Source organism: Panicum virgatum, unplaced genomic scaffold (assembly GCF_016808335.1).
Source record: "Panicum virgatum strain AP13 unplaced genomic scaffold, P.virgatum_v5 scaffold_4491, whole genome shotgun sequence".
In the NCBI taxonomy this organism is placed as follows: Eukaryota; Viridiplantae; Streptophyta; class Magnoliopsida; order Poales; family Poaceae; genus Panicum; species Panicum virgatum.
In genome coordinates, this window is record NW_024376393.1 from 43510 (window position 1) to 64662 (window position 21153).

The 21153-nt window shown below is 43.8% G+C and overlaps 3 protein-coding genes and 2 long non-coding RNA genes across 12 annotated transcripts in view; 1 reads left to right on the forward strand and 4 right to left on the reverse strand.

Moving 5' to 3' along the window:
• LOC120694258 (rab GTPase-activating protein 22-like) overlaps positions 1–15012 on the reverse strand; it is a 28717-nt gene extending 13705 nt beyond the window's left edge. For 2 of the 8 annotated variants that reach the window (XM_039977424.1, XM_039977428.1), the window contains exons 1-17: positions 14638–15012; positions 14468–14563; positions 14269–14372; positions 13900–14153; positions 13693–13830; positions 13512–13600; positions 13322–13427; positions 13125–13222; positions 3682–3768; positions 3454–3558; positions 3089–3250; positions 2434–2469; positions 2228–2299; positions 1246–1523; positions 591–840; positions 149–433; positions 1–70 (exon numbers count right to left, since the gene is read on the reverse strand). In XM_039977424.1, the coding sequence (XP_039833358.1) occupies positions 1–70; positions 149–433; positions 591–840; positions 1246–1523; positions 2228–2299; positions 2434–2469; positions 3089–3250; positions 3454–3558; positions 3682–3768; positions 13125–13222; positions 13322–13427; positions 13512–13600; positions 13693–13830; positions 13900–14153; positions 14269–14372; positions 14468–14563; positions 14638–14736 (2329 nt within the window). In that variant the 5' untranslated portion in view covers positions 14737–15012. Of the gene's footprint in view, positions 71–148; positions 434–590; positions 841–1245; positions 1524–2227; positions 2300–2433; positions 2470–3088; positions 3251–3453; positions 3559–3681; positions 3769–4057; positions 4181–4298; positions 4867–9849; positions 10165–10260; positions 10345–11885; positions 12144–13124; positions 13223–13321; positions 13428–13511; positions 13601–13692; positions 13831–13899; positions 14154–14268; positions 14373–14467; positions 14564–14637 lie in introns of those variants that run through there. The other 6 variants (XM_039977425.1, XM_039977426.1, XM_039977427.1 and 3 more) reach the window with 6 other exon arrangements.
• On the reverse strand, positions 5480–6633 carry LOC120694262. Its single transcript, XR_005683402.1, has 2 exons — positions 5952–6633; positions 5480–5877 (listed from the first exon to the last, which is right to left on the reverse strand). It is a non-coding gene; the product is annotated as an uncharacterized LOC120694262 (long non-coding RNA).
• Positions 15013–15408: 396 nt separating the features above from the next.
• Positions 15409–16853, reverse strand: LOC120694259 (ABC transporter G family member 48-like). The gene is made up of 3 exons (XM_039977433.1): positions 16684–16853; positions 15788–16042; positions 15409–15691 (listed from the first exon to the last, which is right to left on the reverse strand). The coding sequence occupies exons 1-3, from the start codon at positions 16777–16779 to the stop codon at positions 15422–15424; spliced, it is 621 nt and encodes a 206-aa protein (XP_039833367.1). The 5' UTR covers positions 16780–16853; the 3' UTR covers positions 15409–15421.
• Positions 16854–17021: 168 nt separating this feature from the next.
• Positions 17022–17986, reverse strand: LOC120694261. The gene is made up of 3 exons (XR_005683401.1): positions 17915–17986; positions 17590–17723; positions 17022–17195 (listed from the first exon to the last, which is right to left on the reverse strand). It is a non-coding gene; the product is annotated as an uncharacterized LOC120694261 (long non-coding RNA).
• A 699-nt stretch (positions 17987–18685) lies between these two features.
• LOC120694269 (calcium-dependent protein kinase 21-like) lies at positions 18686–19376 on the forward strand. The gene is made up of 3 exons (XM_039977442.1): positions 18686–18766; positions 18866–19033; positions 19128–19376. The coding sequence occupies exons 1-3, from the start codon at positions 18686–18688 to the stop codon at positions 19374–19376; spliced, it is 498 nt and encodes a 165-aa protein (XP_039833376.1).
• The last annotated feature ends 1777 nt before the right edge of the window (positions 19377–21153 follow it).

Below are 21153 nucleotides of genomic sequence, written 5' to 3' on the forward strand. Positions count from 1 at the left end.
CATTTGCCGTGGCTGTGAATCCTAAGTGCTGTGGAGGTGGAGTACTTGCAGGAGGAGGAAGGTTCGGACCCTGTATTTTTATAAAAACAAAAAAATATAAGTAAAGTCAATGCAAATAAATAAATAGATAATAATTAAAATACTATACCTCAATGTCCAATTTTTGGTCTTCTTCTTTGAGTATCTTGTCTAGTTTCATATTTTTCCATTTGTTGTGCAATTGTTGGCCGCTATATGCTCTTTGCGTTCTCGCAAAGAGCTCAAGCGCCATATCGTGAACTATGGGATCATCAACCCAATTCTCCTCGCCTCTTTTAAAGCGCACTTCTTTTGTCATACATGTTGCCATATAGATCATCTGAAAGACTTCCATCACTTTCTTCGGCCAACGTGCGGTGGGTTTTGTTCTTCTTCCTGTGTGTATTTTTTCAGCCTTTAAGCAAAAAAATTTAAGTTAGAAGCTATTCTTGTAGTTTCCCCATTGCATAAGGGGTTCTGTGCATATTTACCCACACCTCGGTCCCCATAATGTATTCATAACAAAAATTAAGATAAACAACAACAACAAAAAATGTGAGACAAAAAGCAACCTCGCGGAGTGCCGCATTATAGGCCTTCTCAATAGAGGATCTCCGGTCTCCTTCTAGCTGAGATGCCAAGAGAGCCTCATCAGGGAGTAGCGCAAAATTGATGGCGTCCTCGTCCTCTTGGGCCGAGCTGGTGCCATCATTGTGCCACGCGGAGTTTGCTTCTTTCATAGTCTTGGTAGCCCTGTCTTGCCACTTCTCCATCATTTTCATCTCGCGCAAACCAGCTTCTTCGATGCTCATTGTTGGCATCCTGTGATTCAAGCCAAGACAAGCAGGCAAAAGGAAATGAATCAGATGGCACTCTTGTAACCTCTGACAATGCTTCATGACCCTCAGAAGCATCAAAAATCCAGGGGTCGGATAAGGATTATCAGTAGCAATAAAAATCGGTCGCTACCAGCAAATCTAAGAATTTTATTTACATCTGACTTCAAACTTGTTGTATCATATGGATACGCCAATAAGGAAAAACTTCAAAGGGTGAATCATTAGGAATTGTGATAACTAGTGCTTATTCCACATTCATAAATAACATTATCATTAGCAGAAATGCATACCATAGAAAATGTTAAGCACTGCAGTGTTCCAGGGTATAACACAAGGTAAACATCAGCTTTCAGGGGTACAACACTTAAGGCATGCGTCAGCGTCATACCTGCAACTAGGCTGAAAAACTTGTGCTGCCATTCTTTCCCTTTCACTGGTTAGACCACCACCAACAAGATTTGCAGGTCCAAATATCAGGGGCTGGTGTTTGTGCTCGTGAGCTTGTGAAACGCTTGCTCTACCTTCAATGACATCTTGAGCAAATGTTGCGCAAGTGATTGGATCAGCTGGTTTGGAATATGCCACACGATTGGCAGCATTATGGTGCCATGCTTCAGCCTTCTTTGTCTGTTCATCAAGCATTTCACGAGCAAATGCATTCCCGTCCTGAAGCAACAGAAATGTTACAGCAGACCATTTTTCTGATTAACAAAATAAGTCTCTGTATACATGCAGAGTCTACTTGAAACAGCCATGCAGATATAGGAAGCCAGAGCACCGTGAGTGAAAGTGGCTGCTTATTGGTAGAAAATCCACTAGATTCTATGAAGTGTCGCTTTTATTTTTTATTTATTAACATTTCAGTATCCACGTTTTTTTCATAAATATGCACAAACTTTTCAACAACCAAATTCATCCTATGAAATATTTTTTTATAATTCCTCAAGAAAAAGACAGTGGTGAAATACTTCCAGTGGTCTTCTGCATCAGTTGCCAATCATAAGAAACAAATCTTATTAAGACATGCCAACGACAGGACAACATATCTTCAGACAACATTTAAACAAACCCTGAATAGAATTTTGAGAAACACAGCTACTCTTAACACCATGCGGGTTGATCTACATGAAAGCTACCAATTTTTTCACAATATTTTTCTCAAGTTTGGTTCCAAGTTAAAACTTTGTCATTATATAGCTAGCAATACATCTGATCCAAATTGCACAAAGCAGACATTATATGCATTTATTATATTTTTGAGACATGATAGCCTGAGGCTCCCACATTCTCTGAAGAAAAAATAGTTTACTGAAATAATTGACCCAAGATACTACTGACAAGAAATTACCAAATCACTATCATTAGCTTACCTTTGCCTTCCTTTCCTTTACAGCTAGAAGCATTTCTTCTTCCTTCTTTAGCATGTCGAGAAGATCAAACGCCTGTATATGGAAATAAAAATAATAATATAATAGCAAATCAAATGTCACTATGAATGCAAGTGCTACTATTTTTTAAACAGAAAAAAGAACTCAACATTGAGCTCAACATTGAGTGTTATGTAAAGCAAACTAACCTTGCAGAGAGCCAAGGAGATGGTAGCTAACCAAGCCTGCAGCACAGAAAGAGAAAATCAGAACCAGAGCATATGTTCTGATTAATATAGAAACGAATACAAGGTAATACAAGTTGGAAGCACATTCTAGTATCTATAACTTATCTTTTCTCACATTCTAGTCCCTAAAACTTTTATTCTCTCACATTTTAGTTCCTAAAATTTCTATTTTCTTATAAATATACATATGAATATACACTATCATTTATTTTATTAAAAAATATAAAACGTATCCGTGTATTGGTTTTTTTTGGGAAAATGACGTATCCGGATCGGCCCGATACCGATACGTGTATCCGTATCCGTGCAACTTAGATTACAGGGAATGTGGTTGACAGCCTGTAGGTATCTAAGAACCTTGCTACATGCAGCACATTGTAAAGCTCCCTACAAGCATTAGACTAAATAAATTAAAATACCACCTTCAAATGGAAATGCTTTATCTTCTAGAAGAATATCACAAGCTCGTTTTAATTTGAAAAATAAAATAAAATATCTCCTTTCAAGAAAAGCAAGGCCATACTTATGGCACACACATGCCACAGATCATTCTGATTTGAAATATGAAAAAACCTAAACATATCATGAAAACAGCTTCCAGATGTGGGATGCTAACCTCTCTTTCTTCCTCCCCATCATCCTCCAAGTCATCTTCCTCTCCAGTTTCAATTGGGGCAGATAAAGCAGCTGCTCTCAGTGAGCGTCCACGCCTTTCTTTTCTCTCTCTGATCTCTTGGAGCTTCGTTTCAGCAGCCTTTTGACGTTTGAACCGGGCAACCTAGGAAAAGAAACAATAAACATATAAAGAGTGAATTACAGGAAACTGACCCACCTTAGACACCTTATGAGTAAAATCAGCCTGTGCATATAGATTCAGCACAACAAGAGAACCATGTCCCATATTACTGTCCTCCAATTACAGAGTAGAAACTGCTGAATGATACCTTAAGAATTTATATAGAGAAAGTAATTCGGTCTCACCTTCTGCGTTCTTCTGTTTGCCATAGTATCAGGCTGCTTCTGCCTAGACAATTCTAGCTCATCCTCTGGAATTAGCTCTAGTACTTCACATAGAGCAATGAACTCCTGTGGAGCGCAAAAGGAGGTAACGTGATGACAGAGAACCATGCTTGAGAGTAGAGACCCCTCGTTATAAACGAATTAAAAAGCTGCACCTAGTGAAACAATGTGACAGGGCAAAATGATAACCTTCAAGTGGTCTTGTGACGCCTTAAGAACTGGGATCCGATCCTCCTGTGCTATCTTTTCGGTCATTTCCGCAAGGTAATAGGGAACCTACGAATGCAAACAAAGATCAGAGGTATACAGAAGAAAATAGAACTTGTGAAACACTGGAACAATTCTTAAGTTTACTAGCACTGTTGTGATTTGCAATTGTACTGACAACTGAATAAAACTGACAAGGCGTGATTTGCAATTGTACTGACAGCTGAATAAAACTGACAAGGCATGATTTGCATGTGTACTGATAACTGAATAAAACTGACCAGGCGTCTAGTACTATCACGACCTGTTTCATGGACTTGTACATGGAGCAGAGTGAGAGGGAGGGGAACGGACATACGAGTAGGTACTTGAGGTTTGCGGTGGAGACGTCCTCCTTGGTCTCGTTGGGGGAGAAGAGGCCGAGCTTGCTGACCATCTCGTCGCAGCACCGCAGCAGATCAACCCCGGTGCGGATCCCATCCTGCGCGGCAGAGAAACCAAGCGCGTAAGCACCGCTCGCCCGATCTCTATCTCTTGGTGAGCGGGAGGAGGGGCGGGGCGATCCCGGTTCCCAGAAGAGGGGGCAGGGAGGGACGCACCTGGTCGAGGGCGGAGCTGGAGGCCAGGGCGTGGAGCCGCGACGCCCTGTCGAAGAGGGCCAGCAGGGGGAGGTCGGCGGCGTCGTCCTCCGGCTCGGCGTGCAGGCGCATCTGCGATTGCATCTTCCCGACCTCCTCCACGTCCACCATTTTCTACGGGTCGGATGGTTGCCTCGCGGAGCCGGAAGGGAGCGAGAGAGAGGGCGGCGGCAAAACCCTAGCGGAGCGGGGCAGAGGAGAGGAGAGCCGCGGCGGGGAGGAGAGGGAACAGAGGAGAGAGCTCGAGAAGCGACGTCGCGGGGAAGTCCCTCCACGCGCCGCGGTGGCCTGGGCGGCGGCCTCCCGCGCCGGCCTCACGCGCGCAGAGGGCAAGGGGGCCGGGTGGCCGGCTCTGGGCGGCAGAAGGCAAGGGGCCGGGCGGATCTGGCCGGAGGGAGGTCGGGCGGACCTCGCCGGCGACGGCGCCCGTACCTGCGGCGGCGTACTGGGCAGGCGGCGGCGGCGTACTGGGCAGGCGGCGGCGGCGTACTGGGCAGGCGGCGGCGGCGTATTGGGCAGGGGTCGGGAGGAGTTCGGGAGACAGGAGGATTCGGGACGGATAGTTTTTTCCTTTTTTATGAGATTTGAGGAGATGATCCACGGGGTAAGATGGACAATTACATGGGTGGGTCCCACATGTCAGGGCTGGGGGACTGTTAAAATCTAACAGCAGATGGATGGGAGGGCACATAGATAAAAAAGTTCGCGTTAGGATAAACAGGTGCGATTGAACTTTTTAGAGGCATGGAGGTAATAAATGTGTGTGGGTGTTAGCTAATGTGTGTCTGTGTGGGTGTATGCTACCTTAAAATTGAAGGGAAAGGTGAAATAAATGTGTGTTCTGATGGTATTAATTCACATCTTGTGTTCTGTTGAAATGCTATTGTTTGTTCGAACAGTTTTCTTCCTGCTGTTTGTAGCATCTTCTTCACCTCCTTTGTCTCTTAATTTCTCACTCTCCCTCAATGCTTTATTTATAAACTTGTTTTCAGGTTGCTCTTGCCAGCCCACTTTTTAAATAAATTTCCAGTAGGGGCGTCTGCCCTTCCTGTTCTTTCAAAAAAAAGTGTCATATATTCCATCAGAAGTTGAAATCGTACCATATATAACATAATTGGCCATCACAAGTTGGAATCACAAACTTAGACCATGATCTGTCATTTCATTGATAGAACTGACCAACAATAAATCAGTACAGAAGTTCTTAAATTAACATCCCAGGTTCACAAACCACTAGGTTCCAGCATACCAACTACAAGGTTCCTGCATACCAATTACTAGTCCAAAGCCACATCTCGCAAAAGCAGATCATACCAGCATACAAGTTCTAAATTTATTACAAAAGCATATCATAAGCAGCTCACAGGCTCTAGTCTTCGTAGACTAGCCTCCTGATGCTACTAACAACTGTAATATATGGGTTGGTTGTAGCTTTCTTCAGCTTCTTATTTATGTGTGCCTACTTCTTTGGGGCGCCCTTCTTCTGAACTTTCTTTTTTTGGCTTTGGAGGGACCAGCTTCATCTGATGGAGCTTCTTTCCTACATTGTGAAGGTAACATTACATATTGTGAAGTCAAAAAACAGGTGATGCAATTTAGTGGACAGAACGGTACATTTTGTTAGCCTTGTTCCTTGGTGGAGCTCTCTCACCATCTTCTCCAATATCTGCCAGTTTGTATGTTTTTGCAAAGTGACAATCTCCACATCTCTGCCAATTTGTGCAGTCGGGGAAGAAGAGAAACAGAGTGAGCAAGAGGAAGAAGAGAGTGCGAGCTAGGGCCACAGGCGCAGGCTCCTTTCACAATGGGACACGGACGAAAAGGTCCATACAGAAAGACATACAGTACGCATACACCTGACAGTAGGCCCAAGCAGCTGGAAGACATAGAAAATGGCATTGCTGAGGGAAACAGAGAATTATAATGGTACATTTCAGAATTTTGGATTTGTATTGGCAGATCTGAGAATTGTAGTGGTACCAATCCAAATAACACATTGTGTTAATGGAGAAGTACAACCAGGTGGAGAACATTTCTTTCCACTGAAATATTAACAAGCTAGCAGCCGTGCTCCCATAACAAGAAAAGAAAAACATCACATTACAGGCACCACTTTGCCAGCTGCCCAGCAACTGTCAAAACAAAAGCTACAACCTACTGGTCTTTCACCAAAATTTCTTCGGGCTTGTTCAGTTAATCAGCAATCCCAGCAGATTGGAGGGGATCAAAGGGGGGCGAGAGGGATTTTGACTTGTAGAGGATAAAATCCCCCTCAATCCCATCCAATCCCCACCAAACCGAACAAGGTCTTCACAATTTTGCCACAAAATCAAGAGCCACTTTTCCCCTAATAACCATTTTTGCAAGTCATCTAGTGCCATGGACGCCATTCATCATTTCTTCCCCTGTGATCCTGCCGACTGCTTCTTTGGTAGCGCTCATCCTGTCTCCTATGCTTGTTGTTCCTCTGCTGGAAGTACTCTTCGCTGTTCCGTTTCCTTCCAGATGTGTGACTTGGATCCTCCTGCTGGTATCTATTGTTGGATCCACCATAAAAGTCGCTGTTTCTATTGTTTGATCTTTGATGAGTAAAGGTTGGTGCTCGAGCCACGCCAATTGCGTTTCTCCAGAGCATCACCCCAACCTGAGTTGCCATTACCCCATATACTAGAAGATTCATTCTTCACTCCCCAACTCAAGTCGGGTTTTGAATTAGCCTCCCAGTCCCACCTATTAACTTCAGATGGTTTTTCTACATAGATGTCCCAGTTTCCGCACTGGTTCTGGGTACACTTGTTATCTGCCCTGGCATTGGTCGATCCAGTAGCTAGGCCAGAACTATTATCCATTTCAAATGGTACCCGTACCTTATTTAGGTCAGCTACCAACTCAGGGTCAGCTCTGCAGCGGTGGTTGACCTTATCAATGTACATATCAGGGTCCGGCAAAGAAATATCAGAAGGTTGGCCATGATAGTGAGCCCAGAATCTTGCCTTTGAATTCTGAAAATTCTCAAAGGCTCCTGAATCATCCCAGTGCTCAAGGATATTACATTCTGAAATATATCGCTTGTTTTCGCAGAACCTTTGCCAAGAAATGTTGCCAAGCTCTTTAAGCTTCCGCCTTTAATACTAGCAATTTGTATGCCTTCACTTTCATAGAAGTAGTTTCTTGATAGGAAATGTTATAGGTTGCTAAACTCTTTTGGGATAGGGGTTTCTCACTAGAACAACCTAGTTGCACATCTAGATAGCTTGTTTTAGTTTAAGTTTTGTGCAAACTAATTGGAGCCATAGGTCTAGGTTTTTATTAGTGACTAATTCACCCCCTCCCCCCTCTTAGGCTAGAGCACCCGATCCTTTCACACTGTGTTCAATAGGCAAAAACAATCTTTTCAGTATCTGATCATTATGTTATTACCATCTTTGAGTCAGTCCTACTTGTTATCATTCATGCAAATCATTTGTTCTAATTCTTCATTCACTAAAAAGCAGGAAAAGGGATCCCAATTTACGTTAGAGCTGCTACATGTTGTTACCACCCATTGATTACGGACCAAAGAAGGTTCCAGCTGGACTTTAGGTGCACAGGCCACGATCTCGTTGTGATGGGGTTCAAAATAATTGAAGAGATGGAAAAAATGGCAGGGGAACTAGTACCCCTTGATGACGAGTCGGTTTACAAAATCTCCGAAACTACCAAATCTAAACCTACTTAGATTACAGCAGATCCAACCGGTCTGACCGATGGGACGCTGACCGGTCAATCTCGATATTTGTCAATTTTAACAGTCAACAAAAGCATTCAGGTTGAATAAAAATCAGTTGCACTCCCTGGAGGGTTTTACCTGAATAGGTTACATGCTTCTTTACCATCTAGAAGTGGCATGATTGAATAGGTCGTGTATTACCCATGAAGCATTTAGTTTAGCAACGTTTTTCTATCGGATCGATTATCAGTCTACCATTTGTGTGAAATTGAGATTTAGCTCATATTTATTCATTGAATGGCCCATTTTAGTTTACATTTCATTGAGATGTTCATTAGTTCCTCGTATGAGTGAATTATTTTTTATTGCCCGTGGAAAAAAAATTAAACTCTGTTTGGAATCAAGAAATTTCATGATCTTTCCACCAGCACAATGCAATACATAATCGTTTGTGATCGATTTCGTGTGAGATGTTGAATTATTACACAGTCCAAAAGCAACTCAGAAGTATCTGTCGCAGGCGGCCCCATGGGACTCCGGCAGCAAGTTGCCTTCGACGCCGACGAGCAGGTCGCAGCTGACATGCATCCTCTGGCGGCCGGAGTGGAAGGCATTGGTGACCCTGAAACGGATGGCCGTGGCGAGCTGCAGGCGCAACGGGACTCGGCCGGCCCGGACCGCCGCGGAGAAGGAGGGCCAGGAGGCGTCGGTGGTGGCGGGGCCGAGGACATCGAGGAAGCCCGTGATGGAGGTGGTGGTCTTGTTGGGCTGGTACCATCTGGCGGCGAAGGCGGGGCCCGAGGCGACGAGCGCGTCGTAGAAGTGGACGGAGGCATGCACGGCGTCGTAGTAGATGCCGATGTGGCGATTGGGGTTGCGGTCCGTGACGTTGAAGGCGAGGCTGGTGCCGGCGGGGCTGGAGTCCGGGTCGAGGCCGCCGGCGACGGAGAAGGATGCGATGTTGAAGCGCGGGCGATGTGGGCGCAGGCCGAGCCAGAGGACGAAGAGGACGACGGCGGCGACGAGGAGGAGGCCCAGGAGGAGGGAGCAGAGGGTGTTGGCAAGGCCGGCGGCGCAGCTGTCCCGGGCGCGGCCGGCGTGCCTGCTGCCAGCAGCAGCAGTGCCGCCTGCTTGGTGCATGCCAACCGGCTTAGCAGCCAGTCGATTGAATTGAATTGATTACGCATACGCGCGCACAGTGAATTAGCCAGCAGCAGATCGACCAACCAGCAGCGATGGGATCTTGTCTGGATGTGGTTGCCTTGCAAATAAAGGATCCTTGCTTGATTGAAGCTGATCTAGCATGGCTTCCACTTGCATTCCCTTCCCCTGACGGCGCGGCTGCCCCCCTCAAGTTTGGAATCGCCCCGGATTCGAAGCACGCAACGAATGTCGAATGGCATGTGCCGACTCATCCGATGCATTGGTCTGTTATGAAATCTTAAAGCATCATAGCGTACACCAAAGTGGCTGTAGTTTAGTGGTGTGGCCGTGGAGACCTGGGCTCGAATCCCAGCAGCCACAGAATTTATGTCTTTTATTTTTCATCCCTTTTACAGCAATATTCAGTCGGTCTCTGAAATATAAGCGGCTGCACAGCAATATTCAAAGGTCTGTTTCCGATTATAATCAGCGATAAAATCTTCGCTTCTTTTGACCACGCTTAGATTATAAGCTAAGCGAAAAGAAACAGGGCCAAAGTCGGTCTCCAGTGTCTCCAGAAATATAAGCAAACCAGAAAATATTGGAAATATAAGCAGTTGCACAGCAATAATCTAAGTCGGTCTCCAGTGCCTCCAGAAATATAAGCAAAACAGAAAATATTGATGCACGATTTTTCGTGTGTTCAGAAGTAGTACAATTTTCATGTGTTGACGAGTAATACATTTCAACTTGCATCGTTGAACCCCAAGCCCTATTACAGTGGATGATTACATTATTCAGTCTTCACTCACTCAATACATGGAAGCCGAGAACAATCATGGGGTCAACACTGTTTTACAAAAACAACTACTGTACTCTAAAATCTCTACATCATGCTCTTTACAACCCCGTGTGGTAAGTCACATATGCTGTATCGGTATCTCACCATCGGTCTTAGGTTTTCTTTCCCTGCATCTGTCAAAAAGAACAAATGTTGCATAAGATTAGCAGTCAACTAGCAGCACACATCTGAGGCTTAAAGAACAAGAAAACTTATCCACATCCAATCACCTTTTTGAGGTACTTCCTATGAAGCTTCAGTGCAACAGCACAGGTTCTTTTCGCATCCAAATGCCCGTTAACATTGTTCAATATCTGAATTAAGAAAAAAAACAATAAAGCAAATGTTACATGGGGGATGAAATCCACACACAAAACTTTACGTGCTTTTTCTGTTCTCAAGATCTGGGAAAAAGAGCCCTTTTACCATGCTTGGAAATACTTCCTGACACTTTCTAATGCCTCCCAACGCCTACGCAAAATAATTTTTTTTCTTAATTTTATTGTTTCAAGGATAGTATGATCATTGTGCAAACCCAAATAAAAGGGCACTGCTGCCCGGTCACGGACGCGAACACACGGAGCTCACCTCCATCCCATTTCTTTCCATTTCACAGAGCTCACCTCCATCGCCAAAATTCGTCGTTGTGCCCCACTCAAATCCCTCGCGCACACATCACCAGCAGCCATCCCTTGACCGAATTGAAGAGATTCTAGCCCCTGCCATTGACCACTGCTGCTGCAGCACCGTCGCCATCCCTGCTCCGCTCGCCATTGTGCAGAAACCTCGAGTCGTCGGTGAGCGCCGTATTAGGGCCGTTGTTCTTGGGGGTTGAGTCGTGTGTTCAGGGTGATGTGCATCTATGTGGTGCTTACGCCGCTGCTGGTTTGCTGGGAGCGGCCTTGTTTGCGCCGGAACAGCTCCTCGCGGCCGCCATGCCTCGGTGTCATGGCCGCCGCCGTGGAGGGCCCTGTTCTAGTGTGGTTTGGGCTGGGAAAGTGGTCTGCGGGCATGGAGAGGGTGTTGGCGATGCTCCTCGGCCTAGGGGATTAGGCTAGGAAGGTGCTGGCGCGGCCGCCCGCCGTTGGCCGAGCTCTCGTTCGCTGTTTGCCATGGCGCCACTGCTGTAAGCATATAGGAGAGGGGTTTGGGGGTCCGAGTGGTGGAGCAGGTCGAGGAGAAGGTGGTGGATCAGGGCCGGTCGCCGGCGAGCTCACCGCCGGTGAGCAGCCTGGGGTGTCGCCCCTTTCTGTTTCACGGGAAAGCACGGGAATTGAAGGAAGGAGAAAAGGGAGCTAGGTGAAAGAAGAAAAGAAAAGATATGGGGCCGAGTAAAAAAAGAAAGAGAGAAGAGAGAAGAAGAAAGGGAGAAGGGGTTTTGTGCAAAAGATTTAAAGTAATCTTGTTTAAAAATATTGTTTTTATGATTAAGAATTTACCCTCTTACCCTTGATTTAAAAAATAACTACGAAAAAGGAATTGTCATGAATTTCTAATCCTCTTAACTTTGGAGGCATTGGGAGGCGTTACGGCACATATGAGCCCACCCACCATAGACACATCTAACGCCTCTCGACGCCTCCTCATTAACGCCTCCCGACGCCTACCCTCAATTGGGCCCACAAATCATAGACACATGAAATGCATCCCAACGCCTCCACAAGCATTGTAAAAAAAGGAACAAATTCCATGTCAATTTATTCACAGGTCACATGCTAAATACGATTGACTAACTTCCTATGGCGTTGAACAGTTACCACTGGTAAACCACATTGCCACAGGATTTGTTCCCTGCTCATATGAGTTTTTACTTATGTCATCCTACACAGGAAAGGGATGGCTTGATCCAGCTTACCCTGATAACGTCATCAATCCCTTGAGCTTCTTGCAGAAGCTTTGGACTGTTCTCTTTCAGAACACTAGCAACCAGGAAAACCGAAATAGGGACAGGTCCATCACCATCATTTACCCCATTCTTCATATTCTCTCTCTCGTACTTGCCAAACTGACGTATTGATTTTACCTTTGGTTTAGATCCTTCAATTTTGTGAGTTGCAACTCCAGTTTCGTCATAAGTAAAGATGTCAGGATCATATTCTAGAGCCCACATCATCTGCAGATACAATGCGAAAATAATATGATCATGAGTTATCAACCAATTTATTCACAAGTCACATACTAAATACGATTGGCTAACTTCCTATGGTTGCTGAACAGCTACCAGTGGTAAACCACAACACACTTCTTAAGATTTCATTGAAAAAAAGGGTACGTTGCGCACTCCGGTTCTTCACAATTATCAAAGTTTTGGCTTCTTTTTGTTTTGGTAGGACAAAGCCAGTGATCAACGTGACTGAACACAGAACTTCATATATCTTCATTTTTTCGGACATAGTGCGCTGGCGTGTAGGATACCACAACCTCAACTTGGATCCATGTGCATTCATAACTTAAGCAAATATCAAATAATGTTTTTAGTGCCACCATGTATCCTAGTCCCTAATCCCCGACTAGGTTGAGTTTATGATTGTTTACTGATGGTAGCCATCTTGATAGTTTTTCAAACCCTAGTTAGATGCAGGGTTAAAAAGCTGTGTGGTAACTGGTTACCCGCACCACCATAGCTACCAGTGGATACATGTTGCAATGAACTGTTCTTAATCGATCTTGCATTGACATTCTTACATGTTGCATGCTGTAAGAGATTCTAAGATATTTTGAGACAAAATCGAGAGATGACTGATTACCACCAGCAGCTATAGTCTTATAAATTTTTGAAATAGGCCTTTTAAAACCTTATACCATGCATTTTGGACACATTGTGCAACTAAAAGGAACCATTCACCGTGTTGGACGCCATCACCGCACCAGTGACAAAAACTTGTTTTCAATATATTTGAGCATTTTTCTGAAATTGTAGAAGAGAAAAAGAAGTAAATAACAGAACAAAATACTACAACAAGAATTTCCTATTCCTTGACAATCTGAGGCCTACAACAAAGTCCAATGGCCCTAGTTCAAATATTGGACCTCATATGGGTAGATCAATTGAATGTTTTCGATTTAAAACCACATGTCAAGATGTAGCATTTACCTCCCAAAGGTACAAGGAGTCCCCAAACGATAGTTCTCGCCGGAACAATACCATGAACATGCGAAATGCAAAGAGATAGTCACCCCCACCAAGTGTTTCTGTGTTCAGGATTTAACAAGAACAAATTGCATAATGTAAAACCAGCAAATGGTGACACAGGTTGAACGTCTAACAGCTCTACAAGTCTCGTTCCATACCTAGGTGGTCATGTAACTTCGGGTCGAGCACCTGAATGATAGAAGCAAGATGCTGAAGCTGGTTTTCCACTCCAACAGACTGCTGTGTGCATCTGAAATTCCCTCTCTTTGAAAATTTCAAACAGATGGAGATTAAAAAGATGGAAGAATCATGTCACCCAGAAAAAACTGATGGAGAAGCAGTGTATACCAGCCTACGCATCAACCTCTCAAAGCACCAAAATGCATCTGCTTCATCGTTCAGCAGTACTATCATGGGCGAACATAAATCACTCATTCCTATCATGATGAGGAATGGGGGAAAAAAGACCTATGTAAGATACCTTCCAGGAAAGAAAAAAAATGATATGGTGCAAGTGTGAGGTACCCACCTTGGCAATAACCGACTTCTTTGTCAATCCATGCATATACAGCTAGAATATCCCACAACTTTTGAAGATTTTCTTTGTTCTCATAAAATACCATGGAGCGGTCAGTGCGTAGAACATCAAGGCCTATCATGCAGCTTCCTTAGGAAAGAAGAAAACATGGAATAATGGCAGGCAATAGTAACAAAAGAATAGCTGGTTAGGCCTTACCGATCTGATGCAGCGTAAGCTTCCAGTCAACGATTTGCCTATCAGTGACACGGTTCGTGGAGTCGCTGACCTCAACTCTGGTGGTGCTGCTGCTGCTGCTGCTGCTGGAAGTACCTTGCGTAGCCTCGAGTAAAACCAATGGATCATTGATAGGGAATCCATCCTCAGTGATGATTGGGGCAGTGATAATTTTACCACTGCTAACGTGAGAATCCATCTCTCGGCACTCTTCCTTCCATCTAGCATACTGCATCCTGTGATAATTTTTAATTTACCGCAGCATTTAGTTCATCGGTTGGGGGAAATACCGCAGGAAACCTCAAAAAGGGAAGTAGTTTACAGTTAGAGGGAGGGGGAGTGTGTGGTCACCTTCTCCTGTGCCTAATCTGGTCCCGCTCATCGAAGGTGCTCCCAGGATCATAGCAGCCAAGCAAGAACTCCCAAACCTCCCCCCTGATGGCAGGGTGGACACCCTAGTAAACAGATACAAATACAGAGGGCAGGTGGAGAGACGATTGAGGTCCAGATGAATTGGTGTGAGCAAGGAACGGAGCGTACTGAACCATACCCCTCTCTGTATGCGGCTTAGAACAGAAGCGATGTCCAAGCAGCCTTCACGCGTAAACGCAGCGTGCCATTTCCGCACGCTCAATGTCTTGCCGGCCTGAAACCAACGCAGCTGGGGCTTGGATCTCGAACCAATCGGGGACGGGGAGGAAACAAGAAGCATAAGCTCACCTTGATCTTGAACTTGGTGCTGGGGACGTTTTGGCTGCAATCCGGGCGGACCTGGTAGAAGGAATCCGCGGCCTGCCCACTGTTCCCCCATCTCATCATATGTTACCGACTCCAATTAAGCAATTGCTGTTCTTCCCTTTGCCCTTTAGCAGCAGCAGCAGCAGCAGCAGCGGATCGATCCGGCTATTTCCTTTCCTAACGAGTGAAAGAGAGGGGAACTGGATCGAGGGAGCGAGGAGAGGAAAGGGAGGTAGACGACCAGGGCAGCGGAGCAGTGGTTGGTTAGCTGGCTGGGTCAGCGGTCGCCTCCCCACTCCCCAGGCAGGCAGAGCAGGTACAACCCGCGCGCTGCGCTGCGCTGCCCTGCCGGCTTCCATCAAAGCTCCCCCTTTTCTCTCGTTTTTTTCTTTCGATACTGATTTTTCTTTTCTTTTTGAAAATTGGTTCAGAGTTCCTCAGGTCACAATTGAAGTTCATGATGCGAAGAACACTCATGTTCAAAACACGCCATGTTCATCATTAATAAATTTGAATACCCAATCTTTTTCCACACCCCAAAAGCTAAGCCAATGACAAGGTGCCCCTCTCACCTTGTAAACTTGGGTGCACGTCATCAATCCAAGACTAGTCTAACAAATAATACATATTGCAACACACACACACACACACACACACTTCAAATCCTAAACAGCTTTCGACTATGGATTGGATACTAAGCTTTCGATTGCATTGGCTTCACAAGCGATTAAGAGAACATATTCAATGATCTCTACTGCCTGTGGAGCTAGCGTTTTTGGAAATTGAAGAACTTGATGGAATAACCAAATACAAAGAAGAACGCAATGATGTAGGCGAAATGGACGAGCACGACATAGCCAAGGAAGTCATGCCGGATCCCGAGATTATCCTTCAAGAACTCCTTCACCATCACGGGGCTCCCTCCAGGAACTGAGAGCAAACCGCCATTCTCACCAAACTGAGACGCCACGGCACCATAGATGGTCCAGGAGACTGGGTTGGCCCAGTAGTACCACCTCCACCAAATTGGTATTGCCTGCAACAATTAATGGCATAGGTCATAAGGTCAGTCAACTCGGAACCCAAACGCACACATCTTAGACTAGGAGATCTGATTGAGTCGCTTGCTCACCGGTCTGACGATGAGGAATCCAGCAAAGAGGTTCCAGAGGGGTAGGGCAAATGTGATGAGAATGTTTGCCAGCAATGCAGACGGAGTACATGCTACCAACATCATACCAAACAAAGTGAAGTAGTTGAAGCTCGCAGTGATGAAGAACAGGAAGTAGAAGAATTTATCAGCTTTCCAATCATATCCAATCATCGAGTATATGAGGACCGTGTACAGAATCCCCTGTATGATGTTGTAGATGACCTCCACACATGCCTGCCAACGTCAAATGTGCATAATCTCGTAAATTGATGGATCTAGGGACAACCGACAGAGAAGACGCTCATGTTCACATTGTTGTACGATCTATGTTATGCCAGAATGAGCTAGAAGGGGCTATTTCAGTAAACCGAACTTTAACTTGCACTCCATTTAAGTCACTTAAATTATTTTTCATTTATCAAGTATACCCTGTTGTCCATTACTGGATTTTATAGTCGTGCCTTCTTCTTTAATTATTGTTGGCCACATTTGAATGTAATTTTATACTAGTCTAAGAAAACTGAGTAAACATCTTAAACAAGTTATACATGGACCAGCAATATGCTGGTTTGGGTATTAATGCTTTCATCTGCTCTAGCAGCCACCAGCCACCCAAATTTGTCCTCTACTCAGAAACTTGAGCTAAAACATTTATTTGCTACTCCCTACATTCCAAATTATAGGTCGTTTCAGCTTTACTAGATACATAGATTATCTATGCACCTAGATATATATTATGTCTAGATACATAGTACAAATTATGTATTTAGAAAAGCCAAAATAACCTATAGTTTGGAAGGAAGTACAAGTCATGCATCCACAAATATTATATTTCACTCAAGATGACTCCTAATACCAAGAAGGTTAAAGGTTACCTGAGCAAACGCATAGGATAATGGAGAGTACATCCCCGCTGCCTTTTCACGATAGAAAACTGCTCGCTCAATTGACACAACAGGTTGAACCGTCATGCAATTGGAAGCCCCAAAAAAGAAGGTAGCAGCATAGGTGGCTCCAAGTAGGTTGTACAAATCTTGTTGTGAATCTCTGTGCACGTCATACATAAAAAAAAATCTGAAGCTTTAGTGCCACCATAGAAGCTAATGTAGAATTATTCCAACAATTTTAGTTTCAACTACAGTATCGAAGAAGGGTCATACATGTTCTTTCCTTTTTGCCAAAATACTGTACCAATACAAGGCCAAAGAGCAGTGTCATCAGATAGCGCATGGCATTGTAGGATGGATTCTTCCAGTAAGAACGGTATTGCTTCCAAAAGTTTGCAAGACATTGGCCGTAGAAATTCTGCGAATATTTTGTAGGAAATGACAGATCCTGGTAGTCTGGTGGGGGTGTTCTCAACTCCTTGATCAGCTCTTGGTTTTTCCTGATCATAGTTATGAAAGGATAAATATGTGCCAACGATATAAAACTATAACAACTTCATTCCACATTATTTTTGTCCAAGCCCACTCATAGCACAAACCAAGGAATCATCATTTAATACATCCCAATTAAATGCATGCTATCTATGACCACTTAATCTCTTCCAATAACATTAAGCAGGTGTGGAGACTGGAGAGTCAAAATATTGCAATAAAATATTTTCAATTCCTCAATGGACAAGCATTGTAAAAACCATCCTCCCAAAGAAAATAGACAATAATATGAATGTGGGGGAGTGATGACAGCAGCGGCCATTTTTCACTCTCCGCTTTCAAGGATTGTTAGAACAAATCAGTGATAAAAAACGGCCTTGTTGAAAAAGTAAGGCTAGTTACCTATAAAGCACAGAGTTAGAATAAATTTCAGCAAAATTCATGTTCAGGCGAGCCTCAGATAGAGGAGAGCTAACTTCCAGCACCCACGTCGCAGGATTATATCCTTCTGTGATCTTTGGAACGCCTGGAATCACCTGCAGAAAAATGAGATCCGCACAAGTTAAAATGCCCACTCTTGGTACACCTGCATTGAGTTAAAGCCTTATTTGGTCTTTTTTTCCTAAAGACACTTGTCATATTTGTTAGAGTTATGGAATCAATTGAGAAACAACTAAAACTTTGTCATCCCCAAATTGAAACATATATATAAGAAAAGAGAACTGACCTCAAAATATTCGACTAGTTTGTGAGAGTGGCGACCAAGTTCACCAGCATAAATAACCTGCCCTCCCCGTTTCAAAGCAGAAGCTGGAAAAGAAACCAGTTGTGAGGATATCACATTTATAAAAATTAAAACATGCATGCGCGCACATAGTTTTGAGGTAGAGGTAGGGCAGAAACTGGAGAGAGCAGAGAACCTCATCGAAGACTCAAATATATCAATGCTGGGCTGATGAATTGTGCAAAACCACAGTACGCCCAGTATTAACTGTATTTCTCACTGTACGCATGACAATTGCTGCAGCTCTAGCGTCAAGACCCGAAGTTGGCTCGTCCATGAAAATGATTGAAGGGTTCGCTACCAGCTCCACGGCAATTGTCAGCCTTTTTCTTTGTTCAGTTGATAACCCACTAACTCCAGGGAGACCCACCAGTGCATTGCTCAACACATCAAGCTCTACAAGGGCCATCACTTCCTCCACAAACATCTAAGTAGGTGGAGTTTAAATAACTTGATCAGAAACAATTGCTGTTTAGAGATTCAAATATATTGAACAGGGTGTATTTACTTCAGTGAGAAGCTTGAGTAACTACCTTCTTTGTACTGTCATCGACATCTGGTAGATGGAAATTGAACATCTAAGTATTGATGGATAACGAGATATCAAACATTTGACGTCGAGACAGATCCTTAACCAATCCCCAATCTCAGATTTTCCCAATCGTAGATCAATTGGAGACCTGTAATTGGTGATCAACAGGTGAGGCGGTGCACATGAAGATCTACGATTCAGACATCCTGGAGGCGGTGCAGCATTCTCTGCCCATGAACAAGTTCAAGAAGAAAGCCCTCGGGGTAATTAAGTCAGTCCGCCATAGCTTATTTTCATCCAAAGTCATTAATGACGCCGAGAGCTAGCTGACTGACGACAGTTCGGTCGTTTCGATTCCCAAGGTGGTGGCGCGGAACCTGCCGGTGGAGGAGCTCGACAAGTACGTGCAGATGTACCACCTGATGGACAAGGACCACAACAGCAACCTGTCGCTAGAGGAGGTCAAGGAGGGCCTACACATCAACGGACAGCCGGTGCTGGAGTCAGAGATCAAGATGCTGCTCGAGGCCGTGAGTGAATGAATTCAATCAATCGTTTCTTCTCGTGATCTCGACATCTTCCACTGCAAAAATGCAGGCCGACAATGACGGCAACAGGACGTAGGACTGCGACTTGTTCGTGACCGTGTCGCTGCACCTCAAGAAGATGACCGACAACGAGTACCTGGCAGCCGCGTTCAAGTACTTTGACAAGGACGGCAGCAGCTTCATCAAGCTGGAGGAGCTCAGGGAGGCGCTCCGCCCCAGCGACCAGCAGGTCATCCAGTACATCATCCGCGACGTCAACACCGACCAGGATGGCCGAATCAGCTACCAGGAGTTCAAGCTCATGATGAAGGCAGGCAGCGACTAGAGGAACAGGTCACGGCAGTACTCAAGGGCAAACTTCAACAGCCTCAGTCGAAAGCTCTGCAAGGATGCGTTCTGAAGCAATTATACATAGGGGGGAGGGTACGATTACGAATGACCAGCAGCAGCTCGATGACATTGACATTCTTCACCACTTGTTATGGTGGTTGATTCCGATTCTTGTCTGAAACCGAATGCGTATGTACAACGGTTCATGTTCATCAGATAGCAAATCATTTTTCGCAGGGTAACTGAAGCTGCAATTCACATATCCAAAAAAAACTGTTCCGAAAGAAATAAAGAAAATGATGCACACACAGCAGAGCAGCATTTGATGAATTGAGATTTGATACAAGACTCGGGAACACAATGAAATGAAATGAAACCGAACAAAAAATGCCTATCATGGCAAGTTCTGTCTTTTCTTCTTACGACAACAGTTTGCAAAACACTTTGCCTCCAACAAACAAGCACGCTATGCAACAGCCGATGTACAGAGAGGACAGCAACATGATGAAAGATACATTGATTGCAGAGGTCCAAGTGTGCAACACAAATGCAAGAAATGTGACAACACCTATCTACACAAATGCAAGACATGATTGCAGAGGTCCAAAAGACCCGATTTCTACCTCTCTTCCATTTTGCAACGGGGGCATTTAAATGTTGGTCCAAAGTGTGCCCGAAAGGTTGTTTCTCAATCGTTATTATACACCTTCCTACAAAAGTTAAACTCAATGAAACTGCTGCGGAATTGACTATTTTATTTTTCCAAGCACAATTGTAATTATAGAGCAATCAAACCTTTTTTTACATGTAGGCGCAACATCAAACTTCTTTGTACATGAAGGTTGTTGCTTGGTGGTCCTCCTAATGTTTCTGCAACAATCATGAAATTAAAATAATTATATACTCGCTAAAATTTAGCAAAAATTATATTTCATTCAGCAATAAAACTTTGTGATACAATTCGGCAATAAATTATATTTCATTCAGCAATAAATTTGGTGGTCCTTTTTGGCTTGCGTGTTCCCTACCCTATTTAATACCTTCACCTCTCAATATAATACAATTTCAGCAAGCCATCCCGGCAAGGGGACGCCTTAAATACACAAGTGATTCTCCCAGCATGTGGACCCCTAGGGACGCCTAAAACATGATTTTTACAACTTGATTCACCTTGAGATTCTTTATAATTCTTTATAATTATTTAGTTATGATTTTGCAAGTTGCTTAAGCATGAATGCAATTAACATGAAACATGTACATAGGAATGTGATAAAATCATGAAACTTGCACATGAACAGAACATTTGATTTTTAGCACAGGTTTCATCATTTTATCATAGAATTTACAAAAACAAGCACGATTAACATGTCAAATCGTCATACCAGGTTGCATGAATGCAATTAACATGAAACATGTACTTAGGAATGTGATAAAATCATGAAATTTTGCACATAAACAGAATATTTTTATTTTTAGCACAGGTTTCATCATTTTATCATAGAATTTACAAAAACAAGCACGATTAACATGTAAAATCGTCATACCAGGTTAATAATTTTATTGCAACATGAATGTCCTATCAAAATTTCTAGAAAGGAATCATATTTTAGCATCACTCTTTGATTCATTATGATTAAACAAGTGAGAAACAAGTATAATTCTGTATCTTAATTTTATGCAAAAGTGGACATGCTAGAAAATTACTAATTGAGTTCAATGCAATCAGAGGCATCACAAACAAACATGCATCATTTTATAAGTAATTTGCTGGT